Source organism: Rhinolophus hipposideros, assembly GCF_964194185.1.
Source record: "Rhinolophus hipposideros genome assembly, chromosome: 2".
Taxonomy (NCBI): domain Eukaryota; kingdom Metazoa; phylum Chordata; class Mammalia; order Chiroptera; family Rhinolophidae; genus Rhinolophus; species Rhinolophus hipposideros.
The window spans coordinates 69,018,066-69,035,006 of NC_138048.1; the positions used below are offsets into that span (position 1 = coordinate 69,018,066).

Consider the following 16,941-nt stretch of genomic DNA (forward strand, 5'->3'; position numbering starts at 1 on the left):
AAAGCAACTATAAAGGGGGATGATGAAATGATCCACTGGAACATGCGAGGACATCCCCATTTAAAAGCTGAACAACACATACTGTTGGACCTTGAGTGGGGCGAGGAAGTTAACTGCATTATGGTTGGGGGACAGGCAGAGCATCTGACGTGGGGTGAATAGCCTATGTGGTCCTCGCTTGCTTGTCAGCCCTAATGGAGTGAGAAGACTTTCTGGTGGGAGGGGGAGTAATGACATCAACTGATTATATGCAAAGGAACTGAGCACACGAGTAAAATATATTCAGGATAACGAAAAGCAGATTTCTTACTATTAAAGAAGGAATTTACAAACATGAAAAGATTACAAAAACAAACAAATATACTAGGTATTGATATGTATTCACAGTTTCCCATATACATAGACATACACATAAATATGGGTATACATTTGAGTATTTTTATATTCCTATTTACATCAAAATATATAATAAAATATAACAGTATTTTCCTACCTTTGTTTACTAAGCGGTCTTGATAGCAGTAACCCTCCAATCACAATAAACAAATCTAGAATGCACATGTTGTTTCCTAGACATCATTTTCCACTCAAAGTAACTAAAATTCTTTGGGCAAAGACTAATGGGGTAGGGAAAGTGCAAGATGATTTGGTACATCTTTCTATGTCAAAAACTAAGGAAATGCTCTAAGAATAATGAGGATATGCCATAGGACACAGAAGGCAGGTTGAAGTTACTTATCCTGGCTTACCTGTGACAAGTTGAGTATCAAATTAAAAATAAGATTGGGTTATGATCCATTAAATAAATTAGGAATATAAATCAATTATGTAATAAATTGATACTCATGTATGAATACAGAAACATATATACAGTAAAAAGGAAGCTCTTGTTTACAGTAAAATGCCAACTAATAAAAGCAGAAGGAATGATGTACTTGAAAGGTGACCACTAGCATAAACTTGGTGATGAATTGTTGGGCATCAACGGACATTGAAACTAGTGGGTGGAGGTAGGAGTGGGTGGGGACAGGATGTTTGTGTGATTTCAAATGCTTGTTGATTATAAAAGAAAAATAAAATAACTTCAATGAGGAAGTTGGGCAGATACCAACTTAATCAACTGATCAAAGTTAGCATTACTAGTAATGAAACAGATTAATAATCCGTCTCACTTTTTGCAACCAAAGGCAAAGAGCCTGAATTTATTTACGAAAAAAATGTCAGATACATCCAGACAGGGGGACATTCTGAAGATAACTGGCATGTAAACTTCAAAGGCATTAAAATAATAAATGTTAAGGTAAGATAGAAACTATCCCAAATTGAAGGAAATGGAAGACCTGACATCTTGCCTGACATGATCTTAGACTAGATCCATTTGCTGTTTAGGACATCATTGGGACAATTGGCAGAAAAGTTCAATAGTGCCTATGGAGTGTATGGTAGTAATGTACCAGTTTTTAATTCCTGGTTGTGATGGTTTGCCATTTGTGTAGGAGATGTCGTTGTGGGAGAATTCAGGTGTGATGGTTCAGCATGTCTGTAGCTTGCTCTTGGGTAGCTGACGGGTGGGAGGGGGGTGTCTTTGCACTATTCTTGCAACTTTTCTTTCTTTTTTTAAAAATTAAAGTTTATTGGTTGACAAGTGTTAGTAAAGTTACACAGTTTTCAAGTGTACAATTCTGTAATACATCATCTATATATAGTGTATGTTCACCACCAGAATCAGTTCTCCTTCTATCACCATGTATTTGATCCCTTTATCCACATCTACCATCCCCCTCTCTGCTTACTCTCTGGAAACCACTAAACTATTGCCTGTGTCTATGAATTTTTGTCACTTCATTTGTTTGTCTTGTTACTTTGTTGTTCACAGAAAAGATGAAATAGTACCATTTGCAACAACATGGATGGATCTTGAGATTATAATGCTAGGTGAAATGAGTCAGACAGAAAAAGTTGAGAACCATATGATTTCACTGATATTGGTATACAAAACTGAAAGCAGCTTTTCTATAAGTTTGAATTTATTTCAAAATAAAAATTACTTTTGAAATTAGAAAATTATGGAGAACACTTAGATGCAATTTATTATTCAAATAATCAATGCATGTGTATGTGTATATGCATTGCGACTTTGAGATAATATTTCCTGCTCACATTTACCAATGTTTTCTGTGTTTCATGTTTCAAAGTTTGATGGAATCTTTAAAGTTGACATGCGGAGTTCAAAAGATTTCAAGATGACCAAAATGTGTTCAACTCAGAGAATGTTTGTATTCAAATAGGGTGAGGAGTGTCAGAGCTAAGAGACTTAAAATTAGGTGCCTCTCTCTACTCCCTAATTCTGTTATGTGCAGAGAAAAATATCTGCTACACAAATTATGTGCCAGAGTTAATTCTGTCTGTCATTTTTGTTGATATTATGAAGGCTCAACTAGTTCTCAGTGTTCTTCTTCCCCAAAAGCAAACAAAGCTGAATCTCCACCTGCATTGTGAGTAAAAATACTCAAATTTAAGAATAACAACACTGACTTAGAGAGATTTGACTATTAACAGTTGTTGCCAACTGCCAATTCCAATAATTATCTTTAGTTAGTTTTCTAGACAAGTTCGTCCAGGGGTTCCTAATTTCAATTGAATATTTGTATCATTCTGTATAGAGGAAGTCCTAAGGTTGTGAACAGTTTCTTAGAAAGTATGACTTTAAGCAAAATGACATATAAAACAAATTTTATAACAGGCTAATTGGTATGAACAAGAGTTAAGTTCCTAAGGCATAGTTCTGGCCAACGCCTTTGCCCCCCAAAACACACACACACACACACACACACACACACACACACACACACACACACACACAAAAAAAAAAAAGGAAGAAAGAAAAAAGAAAAAGAAAAAGAAAAACATGACCAAACTTCCAAATAAAGGTACAGAACAACTTGATAGTGGTCGATGGGAAGGACGTTGGAGGGATGGGTGAAAAGGGTGAATGGCCAGTTCAAACAGCCAGTTTCAAAAGCAGTATGGGATGTAAAGTACACCATAGGAAATATAATCAATGATATTGTAATAGTTACATGTGCTGTCAGATGGGTGTTAGACTTAATGGGACTTAAAATCACTTTGCAATGCATATAAACGTCTAACCACTAAGTTATACACCTGAAACTAATATAATATTGTGTATCAATTATAATTGAAAAATACATTTTAAAAATTTCCAAAACATTCCTAACATTAAACATGAAAACAAATGTTATTTACACAAACATTTAAGAAAGATTAATAAAAAAAAATGATTATTTCCCAATACACTTATTCTAATTCAGGGTCAAGGACAGTTGGAGTCCATAATGGCAGCTCAGGGTGCAAGGTGGGAACCCACCCTGAACAGAATGTCCTTCCATCTCAGGGTGCATCATGCCCATACCCACACTTATCTCAGACTGGGATAATGACACATGCCAATGAACCGAATGTACCCACCTTTGGGATGTAGGAGGAAACTGGAATACCCAGAGAAAACCCACACAGACATGGGAGAATGTGCAAAGTCAACATAATAACCCAATTGGAACTTTTTTCTCTCTCATCATTATAATGAAACAATGTTGAATAAAACAATGCTATTTGAGAACCTGCTGTACTTGAGTCTCTTTCTTGGCTATCTAACTCTAGATAGAACTTCTATAATTGAGACTCTTAACTTTTTTTTCCCCAATGTCCCTGTACCCCAGAGACTCAAGAATCTGCCCTATAATCACAATTTTCTTGATTTGGGCTCCATAATCTGCTAACACCTTTCCTAAATGACATCTGCTTGCCTAATTATGTTAGTATAAACTGCTTCTGGATTCTATACCATCATAACGTGTATAGATTTCTGTGTGCTCCATTTTCCATGTTGGATCTACCTATTGCCAAATGTTTTTCTGAACCAACATAATCGATTGGGCATTATATGCTTCACCCCCAGGGTCTTATTTAAAATATCTATCAACTGATATAGCATGCACACTGCCTAATCACAATGGACCGATTGTGGCAGCCAGGAACTGGAGTGTTCATACTAACGCATACAAACTGACGTTAGAACACCAGTTTCTTCCTGCCATATTGGAATTTTCTCAGAAACAGCATTTCTGTTTAGCCTTCAGTGAATGTTTCTTTACACAAGAGGGTAATTCTAGTCTTAAGACGTGTGCCCATTATGCCTGACCTCACTTGAATCAGTAGGACAGTTTTACCATATTCTGTATCCTGACAATAGTATCAACTGCAAATAATTTCCTTCAAAAGAATTATACACTAATTATAATTATGAAGTTTCTAATACAAACCTTAAGGACTAATATATGGTTTACTGGAACTACAAGGGAGAGAGAAACTCATTAAATAATATCACAAAGAAGCATCCCATAAATTGAGAAGGTAGACCACATGCAGTACAATTGACTTGATCCTACAGGCATGTGTTAAGAAGAGAGAAAAGGATCATCCTAGATTACAATAAGTTTAATTTGAAGGCCTGGATTGGATCTTGGTTTGGATAAACCCACTGTAAAAAATTGGAGTGACTAGTAAAACTTAAAGTTTGAAATTATTAAAAAATAGATATAGTTAATTAGACAGACACATCAAAACTATATATAATTGATGTGTCTCTCTAATTATATCTATTTTTTAATAATTTAAAACTTTAAGTTTTATAATTATATATTATAAAAAACTTTAAGTTTTATATAATTATATATATATATATATATATATATATATAATTTTTGGTAATACAATACCCGTGTATATGTACATATGTATATGTGTACATATATATATATATATATATATATATATATATATATATATATATATAAATCTAAAACGATTTTTATGAAGATGTTGATAGAGATAATTACTGGGTGTTAGGAATATATCTTGGAGTGAATTGTGTCCCTTCAAAATCCATATATTGAAGTCCTAACCCCCCAGTTTGGCTGATTTGGAGTTAGGGCTTTTAAAGGGGCAATCAATGTTAAATGAAATCTTATGGGTAGAACTCTAATCCAATAAGAAAGATGTCCTTATAAGAGAAGAAAGAGACACCAGAAATCTCTCACCCTGTCAATGGGTCCACAGAGGATAGGCCATGTGAAGACCCTGAGAGAAGGCAGTGAGTTGTCTGCAAGCCAGGAAGGGAGCTATCACCAGAAACCACATTTTCTGGAAGCTTGAGCTTAGACTTCCCAGTCTTTAGAACTGTGAGTAAACAAACGTCTGATGTTTAATCTATCTAGTCTGTGTCATCATCTTGCAATGGAAGACAGAAATAACTAATATGAAAGGTGTTGATTTTTTTTCATAATTTTTTAGCTATATTTTCTCACTCTTAGTAAACATAAACTGCTTTTACAATAATAGTATTATATTTTAAAAAGAAAAGTACATACTAATACTCCCCAAATCTGTTTTGGTACTATAAAAATTTGGTTCCGAAAAAGTGAGAATAGCATATAAACACTGAAAGAAAACTGTTTGCTTGGCCTCTTTCACCACATTCATTAGGCAACAGTAGCTATCCCTCGAGTCTCTAACACATACATACACACATACACATATGTATGCACTCGTGAAATTGCATGTGTTTGGGAAGATATTTAAAGTTTAATTGAATATTATTCTTTTCAATTAGTAAGAATATTGAAATAGAATGATATTGTGAGAAATAAGAATCCCAGAAAAAAAATAACGTTTACCCTCTTTGTATCTCATATAAGAGTGAAAATTGATTAATCGATTCCCTCCTATCTCTCTACCACACCATTTTACAAATTTCACATCATCAAATTAGTCAGATGAGTGATCAACTGCGACACAACATGTGTGGCACATGTTCCAGTTTTCCATCTAGACTTATTTTCACCCTTCACCTAGTCTGTGCCCCAGAAAGCTGACCTCTACGGAGTACATGTACCTGGCTCCTTGGGTTTACTCTTGGCCTTAGACAATGAAGGCATCAACAAGTGATTAGCAGGTTATGTAACAGAAACATTGCTTATTTTTCATCACCCCCCTTGGCTAGTGATTTGCTGGCACTGACTGCATTCCTTGACCAAAAGTCACAGCTCCTGTTAGACTGCCATCTCCTACAGTTCAAACACATGTCAGTTCCTATAACCACACTCTCTTCTTGTCCCTTCAGGCTTAGGGGTAGTAACAATTACTATCCTTATGGTAATCACCGATCCTTTTCTGTTTCCCTTTACCTAACCGCATTACGCATCGGGCTGTGACTAAACTCCCTTGAATTGAACATTTTTAGTGTATCATTGATTTCTTGATGGCAACTTAATTTATGTCAACCGATCTAGGTATATTCACTGAGTCATCCATAACGTATTGCCAGGAAAGGAGAAGAAGGCTTCCTTTTTAGTAATGTGGTGGGCGAGGATATTCATATCCACTCTCCAACTGATAATAATTTATGATGCTGAATACCATGCAAAGGAAATTTTGTGGACATTATGTAAACACTAGCAAGAAAATAAGGAATTGGTAAGTAAAATTTAAGTTGTGATTGGAACACAGATAAGTAAAGCAATAAAGCTGCTTTCAACCTGAGGAAATTTAGTGAACCTGGAGGAACTTTCATCTTGATGGTATTGTGGGATACAAAGGTTATAAGAAAAAGGTCTGGGCCTGCCCAAGTTGGAGAGAAGAAAGTAGTCTCAAAAGAGTCTCTTCCTCCACTAAGTAGGACCCTAAAGAGTTATATTCCCCACTCCTTCCAAAGGACTGCAAAGAAATTTACCTGGCACGGAAGAGAGCAGGAACAAAGAATCCCTAAAAAGCTGTAATTCTAGAGTAACTCTAAAAAATACAAAAATAGTTTATAACTTTTGAAATAGTAAAAGGAGGAACATATTTACAAAGTATAATCTAAATCCAAAGAGAAAAAATAAAACTAAAGGAAAACATATGTATATAGGGAAGATACCCAAATTAAGATGAAAAATATAAGCATACATACATCAGTAACCGCATTAAATGTAACAGACCAGATGCTTCACTTAAAAAGATGATCAAATTGTATTTAAAATACAAATTAGTTGCTATTAATAACACATGTAAGAAGAAAAAGATACAGGACCCTTAAAAGTTAAAAAGATGTAACATAAAGATACTACCCCCTCCCCCTAAAAAAAAATGCTAGTCTAGCTAAATTATTATCAGGTCACAGAAAATTTCAGACAATCATTATAGATATAAAGAAGAACCCTTTATATCTATGTTTATAGATATAAACCCTTTATATCTTGTTCACATATGAGAATATGTGAACAACCTGATTAAGGAAGTTAGTCTAAATGGACATATATAAAACTCTACACCTGATAATTGCACACTTCATCGTCTTTTTAAATAGTCATGGAACACTGATCACATCCTAGACCATACAGGGGACCTCAAAGATTGAAACCATATAGAAATAAAGGGGAAACAATACGTTCTAATAAAAACCCAAGTTGCTTATAGTCTATCTCAGAATCATATCATGATGCAAAATAGCATGTAAGTGTCTAAAGCACGGCAGAGAGAGTGAGGAGAGGCTACTTCCAACTTGAGTAGAATCCTAAAGGGTTTTTTTTTTATGTAAGAAATGGCATTTACACTGAGCTTTAGAGGATACTGGGGCTTTACAACATAGAAACAAATGCGTAAGACATATTTGGATAATACTGAATAGAACAGTGAGAAATATGTTATATAAAGGGAATGTAGGATATAGAACCGGAATGTCACTGGCAGTTTCTGGATTAGTTAATGGTAATGTTAGCCCATTGTGAAAAAAAAAATCATTAAACTATAAAGAGAGGATAATGCTCTACTGGATTTATCCCATACATAAACTATAATGTTTAGTTGGAGCTTCCGTAGTTTGGAAGGAGTGACAGGTACCTGAGAATTGATGTGCAGAGGATGTAAAAAAAATGTAAAAATTGCTGAGGAAAATTGGATGACACTTGTAAAAATAATTTTGCTTAAAAAAATACATCTCAGGTTGTCTTTAGGTCTTTTCCCAAACAAACAAAAAACACTCTAGATTGAATCTGAGCTGAACCACATTCTAAAATCAAAACTGTCAAGACAGAAAGCTGTAAACTTAAGAAGTCCTGGCTGAATGACAGATCTGTGTCACCCACAGTAAACCCAACCTGCACTCCCTAGGACACAGAGAATTGACTGTACTTTCTGTTGACTTTGGACAATAGGTTTCCCACCTACGTTCACTTGTTCACTCAGTTTAAGACCCTGGATGAATAGTCCTTCAAAGTGATTTCTGAAGTTTTTTTTTCCCTTTGTCTGAGGACTTCAGACTGGCAGCTCATGAAGGCTAATCTTTAGTACTACAGATACTCTGTTATCAGCTTCCAGCTCAGACTCCTAGGTTCACTGTGCAATTGACTGCTTGAAGAGCCATAAAATTGGGGTGTCACCACTACACACTCTAGTGACTGCTGACATCTAGCTTGCATTTCGCATACAGATCAGTCTTTCCTAAAGCATTCTAACTCACTGAGTTTTTTTGTGTAATGAGTGGCCACCATATCTACATGCATGCTATATACAAATTGTCTGAACAAATTAAATGTTTATACCATGCTCTTCTGGAAATTTATTTCCATGTTGATGGCTGGAGTCTACTAAAGCACACCCTGATCAAAAACAAATTTTCAATTTTCTTAACTTATCTTTTTTTTTTGTTTTTTTTTAGGCCTCCTCAGGAATTCTCTTTTGGGCTACTCTAAACAAGCTGATTAGTAACATTGCTTGCTAATGGATATTACCTGAATAATTAAAAGATACTATTTGCCAATAAATTTAAGTATAGCTGCAATTTGAGGATATATGTTCAATATATCATTTTAAATCTCTGCTCAAGAAATGATAATAATGTGTACTTTTAGGTAGCTGTTAACAAATTAGAAATACAAATCTTTGAAATACATTTGAAATGCGTAGAAATTATAAACAATATTATCAGTAGACGTTATGTTATTCTATGTAATTTCCCATCAAAATATATACATTTAATGAATAGGAAAATAGTAAATGTATGTATAAATAATATGTGTATATATAATATATATTACTTATAATATGTATTATATAATATATACTATATGTAATATATATTATATACATCCATTTGAAGAGATATGACCCAATTTATTTAAGTAAAAACTTGTCAACGCTGATGATGATAAATTTTATGCATGCAACGTTAAATTTTTATTCATCAAAAATGATTCATAAAACATTAAAATGTTTCTTTTAACTTGATGCATTTATATTTTCACCCTAAATTACATTAATTACTTTTTATACTTTCTCCTCCACTTTTTTTTACTATATTTATAATTTTTAACAAGTTCAGATTGATATCTAAAAATTCAAATTTCCATGTTTTGGTTGATTCTCAAGGACTAAGAGTGACAACATATTAGACCGATGGGTAAGACCTACAAAAAGTAAAATGATGGAAAATAAAATGGAGTCAATATTTAATACCTGATCAATAGAAACTATACACACACATACATACATACACACACAGATATACACATACGTATTATATATATATACAAGTATATATATATATATATATATATATATATATATATATATATATATATACACACACACAAGACCTTTTCTCCTGCTTCTTTTTTCTATGCCACATACACTTCTTAGTTCCCCCAGGGCTTTTCATACAAATGCCCTGCTCTCTAATTTTCTTTGTTGAGCCTATTTCATGTATATAGGTGCTTTATTCCTTTGTTCAGTTTAAGTTTTATGGTCTGTATTAATTAGGCATCCTCTGGTTGCAAGAGACTGAGAATGCAACATAAACTGACTGAAAAAAAAGGGGTGGGGATATTGACTCATACATATGGCCAGTTTAGTAGATTTGGCTTCAGACAAGGCTCTACTTATGACTCAATTGATGTGGAAAAGACTGTCTCTCTGTCTTCCTCTCTCTCTCCTTCTCCGTCCCTCCCTTTCTCTTTCTTTCTTTCTCCTCTCCCCATTATTCACTTAAACCTTCCCTGCCAGCTCCATTCTTAGATTCTTAGATAAGGTTACCTCTCTCTCAAGGTCCCAAGAAAACTACCAAAAGATCCCAGGTCTACATGCCTTCTTGTTCAGTTTCAGTATTAAAGTGAGTCATTACTCCAAGTCCAGAAATTGAGTCTAGGCCCTTTTTGGCCAGATTTAGATCACTTTTGTTGTTGTTGTTGTTAGTTTCAGTTAGTTTTTTGTTACTTGCACAAGACAAAGTAATACTTAGATGTTTATCATTCATATCCCTCACACTGTGTGAACCCCCCTACCCCTATCCCTCTGACATCACACAGAATCATTACATTTCCAGTGTCTATTTCTAATGCTATACTCCGTTTCTTGTAAGTATACACACACACACACACACACACACACACACACACACACACACACATATAAACTTGTAGTTGACATTCATTATTGTTCAGCTTCAGCTTCAGGTGTACAATGCAGTGATCAGGCATCTACATCATCCCTGAGGTGGTCTCCCTAATCAGACAAGTGTCCATCGGATACCCTACAAAATCTTTACAACATTATTGATTACATTCCCCAAATTAATTTTCAAAACCCCGTGGCCAAGATCATTCTTGAACTAACCATTATACTATAGTTGATGTGATATGCCAGTCGACTTGAGCTAATTGGGATAGATTTCTAGAGCTTGGGATGTGGTCCACCCTACTCACACTATATTGCTAGGAATTGTTGGCAACAGTTTAAAACGGAAGAGAGGCAAACAGAGGCTGAGAAAGGAAATATGATAGGCAAACTCCAGTACAGATTCCACTAGTTGTCTGGACTTTACAGAATTCTGCCTCACTGCGTATATAGGGTTAAGTGGGTAAGGTAAATAGTTGATTTACACACATATTTAATGTCTAAACTTCTGAGAGAAGATTTTCCTACAATAAAGCTCAGGGCTATATTTAGAAAATTCAACAGCATGATATAATTATGTTGTGCTTTACATTGTCTTCATAATCCATAAAATATAAGCATTGCTCTTATTGACCCAAAATAAAGCATCTCATCTTGTATTCTTTTCATGTCTCATCATCTATATATCATAGTGAAAAACTCATGTATTTATGTGTTTACGAGAATACTTAAAAGTTAATTATTTTGGCTGTATCAGAGGATTATTGTTCAAAACATTGGGGGAAAGGGTCATGATCCTACATTTAAGATTAATTTAAATTTAACAACTCACTCATACTGTTCAATTAGTATTTGGGAAATCTACATGTAATACTCTGTATTAAAAAATGATGACAGAAGGACCCATTATAACATGAAATAGCTTCTGGATTTAAATATATCACTGAATTCTCCTAAAAACAATAATAACTATTATTCTTCTAAAAACAATAATTTCTATACCCATGCAAAAAGGCTGATATGGCATAATTCTTTGAAGAGGAAGCCTATCTTGTTGCTTCTTTAAACTAGAGTTATAAACAGGCTTCACTATGTATCTCAATATTTCTTCTAAGCCTCATACGTGTTGCTAAACTATTGGAGAGACAGCTGGAGAGTGCTATTTTGCCTAGCTATGCCATTATTACACATTATGTCTATTCAACATATTGTGGAGGAGATTGACGTACTTATTTCATAGGGAAGACACTTGCTTAGCATGACATTTTACAGTATACAAAAGTATATTCAGATATATATCGTAATTTGATGCTCAGAACAAATTGAGATACTAGAAGGTTAGATATCTTTCTGTACATGCAGACACAGAGGCTCCCAGCGGGGAGATGGTATAGGAGCAGTCATGGAGCTAACCTGGGGACTGTCAGCTCACTGAGGACAGGACAGTGGCTGGACACGGGCGTGGGGGTGGGCTCTGAACATTTATTGGATTAATTAATTAAATCTGTGCTTAAGTCTTTTAGAAGTCCAGTGCTTTCCTTACTACCAAACTGTTATTACAGTGTTCTTTATGTATTTTAACAAATACAGCCCAGGATCAATTTGTGGTCACAGACTAGAGGACAGAAAAAAAAAAAAAAACACAAAAAAACAAAAAACAATATCTCCTCAAGGGCTTGCCTCTTCATTCTGCTTTGAGGACAGAGGCTTATCATTGTTATCTACTATATTTCCCCACTTTGCTCAATCGATAATCAGTTTAGGAGTCTCAACCTATAGGACTTTTTGAAAAGAGTTTGTCCTACTAGAGGGCAATTCCGAATGTATTCAGATATATTTTTTAGGCTTCTTCAGAACCCTTTTTTTTTTTTTAACTTTAATGCTTTTGTTGTCAAGAGAAAAACAGATGAGATAAAACAAGAGTATTCGAGACTCCAGGTCTGCACACAAAAACAAATCCCTTGAAGTTGAATTTCACAGTGACTAGATACAAATTTAACCATATGTAAAGAAAGTCTCCTCTTTAGAGCTCTAATGCTGAGGCTGGAGGCAGAAATAAGAGGCAGCCTGTGGCTTTCATCCCACTGCAGGTAGCTTAACTACTTCAGTTTCATCCTATGCGGTCCAACAAGGCCTGACAAACTACACTGCAGTACAAGAAGCATCTCTCGGGCAATGATGCGTGAAGACAGAGGGATTTTTAGTCAATTGCAGGAATTAGGCTTTAATGCTTTTTACTAAAAGACTTCATACCCCAGATAGCTGACTGCTATCCACTGAATCTTGGCAGGCAACAAGACTGCTGAAGCTGAAACCGGGAAGCTATGTTAAGCAGATTTTCATGAAAGTACAAAATGCTTTACTTGTAAAGCTACTTTTCTTTGTTGCAGTTCAAAATGTGTTTCCTTTTTTTCAATCCCTCAGTTTAGCCAACTCTCACTCTATCAAAATTACTTTCAAAAATGTCCCTTAAAGAGTCAGAGAAGAGAAATAAGTGTTCCCTTCATGTTGTTTTCTCCTAATTTTTTTTTCCTAAACAAACAATCATGTTAATTTAATAGATAAAAAATGATCATGGTTATTACAAAAACTACAAGACACACAGAAAGACATTAAATACTTTACCATTATTTGGAAGTTCTAGAGGGCTACAGACCCCATTTTGGGTTCTGCCATTTGGGGAAGAGATCAGTTTTGCAACGAGTGATGCTGAGATGGGTTGCACTAGTAGAGAGGTGAGGTTTGATCGGTTTTGTCTAAAGCTTCCATCTGTATTCAAAAGAGAAAAGAACAGCATATTTAGTCAAGATAAATTAGAAACACTGGAAGAAAATACTTTTATATTAAGTATTTAAATTAAGTAGCAAGCTCATTTTATTTGTTTATTCCTTAGTTACATTCTGTTTGCTTATTAAAAATGATTTGAGGTATTTCATAATAAAAATTCAGTCCAACTACCATTACATATCCTAGTTAATCATAGCAGACTGTACACACGTACTCACCTCCATTCTCACTGAAGTGACAATGCAGGAATAAAAAAGCATAAATTTATAGGGACCAAAAGAATAAAAGGTACAATAGCAATAAGATTCTTCAAGCTGGAAAGCTGATGAAGAAGTGTCAACTGATATAACAGACCAAGGAGACCAAAGCCTGAGCCAGCAGATGGAAGAAGCTGAAATGCAAAATGATTTGTACTACAGAACCCAGAAAGGCATAGGGATTGATGGTACTAGTTACCTGTTAAAGTAGGGGTAGAGGAGGGAATCAGGAGGATGGGATGGAATTCTGGTTGTGAAAAGGTATCTCCTCCTCAGCCCCTCACTCACCTAGTTAATGTGAACAACGCCTGTCACTCCCTCCGTCCCTCCAGCAGAAAACTGAATGTGGGACACTGAGCAGGGAGACACCAGACACAATGAAGGGTGAGTCTCATACTTAAAACAGGATGGTGTTATGATTGCTGAGACTCTTTAGATGATTTATTCTCTTGGCACCCAGAATCCTTCCTTCCAGTTAGGGCAATAGAAGATTCACTTCTAGTATACACGGCCAGGTCAATGGAGAATGAATAGATTAGATGACAGATAGATAGATAGATAGATAGATAGATAGATAGATAGATGACAGATAGATAGATAGATAGATAGATAGATAGATAGATAGATAGATAGATAGATAGATAGATAGACAGATATGGGAAATCAGGAGGCCTAACAACAAAACAACGCACCTATGTTAAAACCCATAAGTGAATAAATCCTGTCCATATATAGAACTTCAAATCAACTTGATTTTTTTTTTTCATTCTTAAGTATGCATTCTCATCCAAAGACAATGCTAAGATGCCACACTCTTAGCAGACCTAGTGAGGATACGAAAAGGAAGTCAGGAGGCTTGGGGAGGGAGGTCTCTGGGAAGATAAAAATAATGGAAATACCATATATGTATTCAGAGAACATTTACAGTGAGATCAGAGAGTTAGAGATCAAAGAGTTTCTAGATACACAGAAATCTATAAAATGAGAAAATTATTATCTTCAAAGGGAGCAAAAAGTTTTTCAAGAAAGACATGTAACTGTCATAGGATCTGAATGATAGTTACATAATCATAATAATATAAACAATGAACTTTTAACACAAAATTGGTTATCATTCTATAGGAAAAAAGAGAGGGTTTAGGGTTCGTGGAGATTTGTGAAAGAAAATTAAATCTTTACCTTCCATAGTGTTTAGTCAATATAATAGATAAAACTGAAATACAAATTTAACTCTTAAACACACTATTGAGAGACTGAGAGGTAAATATAAACAGCAGGTAACAATTGAAAAGGTTAAAAGCAATTAAGTATTTGCCTTTGGTAGATAGAGAGAGGATGCAAGGAAGTACGGAGGAAGGTGACATTTTTATAAAGTATGTTTCGTAGGAATATTTGACAATGTATACATACATACATATATATATATATATATATATATATATATATATATGAAAATAAAAATTAAAGAAAAAGGAAAAACAGCTATGGTAACATGAGTAAGAGAAAAATACACAAGTATTCCAAGTAAAGAGAACGGAGGAAAAAAAAAAAACCCACAAAAAACTGTGCTTAAGGAAAGAACTAACAGATACTAATTTAGTTTATATATCTGTCCTGTCTCAGAAAAGGAAATACACAATGGAATGACTCTATCAGACAGTCAATAATGTTTATGGACACAGAGCCATATTTTTCAGAACTTTCATTAGAGAAAATAATTGCCAAAGGTTTTCTCAGAATTTAATTTGATAGGACCACAGGGGGTATAGAACTCCACAAAAGTGGTATCCAGGATCCAGGAAGCAGATTATAAATGAGAAAATATGTCACAGAAGTGTTTCCTTAATTTATCAACCAGAAAATGACAAGGCTAAAAAATGATATTCAGCTTAGGCCTATGGCAACCATAGAAGCCATGGCTTTGAAAAAAGCAAAATGAAGATTCAAGCTTAGTATCAGTTTTGTTATATAAGCACATTGACACTCTCATAATTTAGTAAACCCTTTTATATGGATGCATGGCATTGCATTTTAACCACAGTGTAGTTCTTTCCTTCTTAACCATTTTCTTGTCATAATATCAAGACTGGCTGTATAATAGGCAGGGCCTAGAGCAAAATGACAATATGGAATTTCTTATTCAAAAAGTATGAACATTTTTAATATGGCAATAGCAGAGCATTACATTAGGTGTGGGTCCTTTTAGGTGGGGGCCCTGAGACAATACAGGTTGCATGGTCTTGGTTCACACAGAAGATGCTAGTAGCTATATAGCTTGCTGAGGACTGAAGGGGATTTTCAAACCACAAATAAATTGCTCTCAGCCATAAATGACTAGCCCTTAGTATGCTGTTCTAGGCTACACCTGGAATCATAGTGATAAATATCTCAAGGTATAAACAGTGTCTTCAGCACACCAACTAGGAAGCCTTAGTATAGCCATCTCACGCTGCTTCTCCCAGCATGCATTTTCTCCCTCTATCATTACCTTTGGAACTTTTAGTGTATGTGAGGCAATGAAATACGCTAGTCTCCCCTTATCCATGGTTTCACTTTCCGAGGTTTCAGTTACCCATAGTCAACTGTAGTCTGAAATATTAAATGGAATATTCCAGATATAAACAATTCATAAATTTTAAATTTTGCACTGTTCTGAGTGGTATGATGAACTCTCTCACCAACCTGCTCACCACCATCTAAGATATGACCCATCCCTTTGTGCAACATATCCACACTATGTATGCTACATACCTGTTAGTCACTTGGTAGTCATCTTGGTTATCAGATCAGTTATCAGAGAGACCACATTCATTTAACTTTTCTTACAGTATATTCTTACAATGGTGCTATTATGTTATTAGTTATTGTTGTTAATCTCTTACTGTGTCCAATTTATAAATTAAACTGTATCATAAGTATGTATGTATAGGAGGAAAATGATAGCATATATAGGGTTTGGTACTATCTCTGGTTTCAGGAATCCACTGGGGGTTGGAATATAACCCCTGAGGATGGGGGAAGAACTATTGTAGTATTTAGGAGAAACATGCAATCTGTTATTTTGAAGTTTTTGTGGATGCTAGGTGTTGACACATTACCAACACAAAATGAAACTTCTTAAAATGTTGCCTCATTTCAACTCTCCCCAGTTCAAAATATTCAACTCTTTAGCTTGCTGATCAAAGCTCCTCACAATCTCACACCCTATATTTTCAACATTATATCCCATCATTCCTCTCAATACATCTTATACTAAAATGTAAGCTGCCCCCTAAATAGAGTGATTTACATCCTCCATGTTTTTTCTTAAGCCATTCCTTCCCCTGCACTTGCTCTTCTCATACATCACACCACTGAACTATTCACTTCCTTTAAAGTCCAAAACACA

The 16,941-nt window shown here is 34.9% G+C and overlaps 1 protein-coding gene across 2 annotated transcripts in view; it reads right to left on the reverse strand.

The window, feature by feature from the left end:
- Positions 1–16,941, reverse strand: part of NAALADL2 (N-acetylated alpha-linked acidic dipeptidase like 2) — a 902,549-nt gene that overhangs the window by 324,877 nt on the left and 560,731 nt on the right. For both annotated transcript variants that reach the window (XM_081070260.1, XM_081070261.1), the window contains exon 6: positions 13,135–13,278. In XM_081070260.1, coding sequence (XP_080926386.1) covers positions 13,135–13,278 — 144 coding nt within the window. The remainder of the gene's footprint in view (positions 1–13,134; positions 13,279–16,941) is intronic.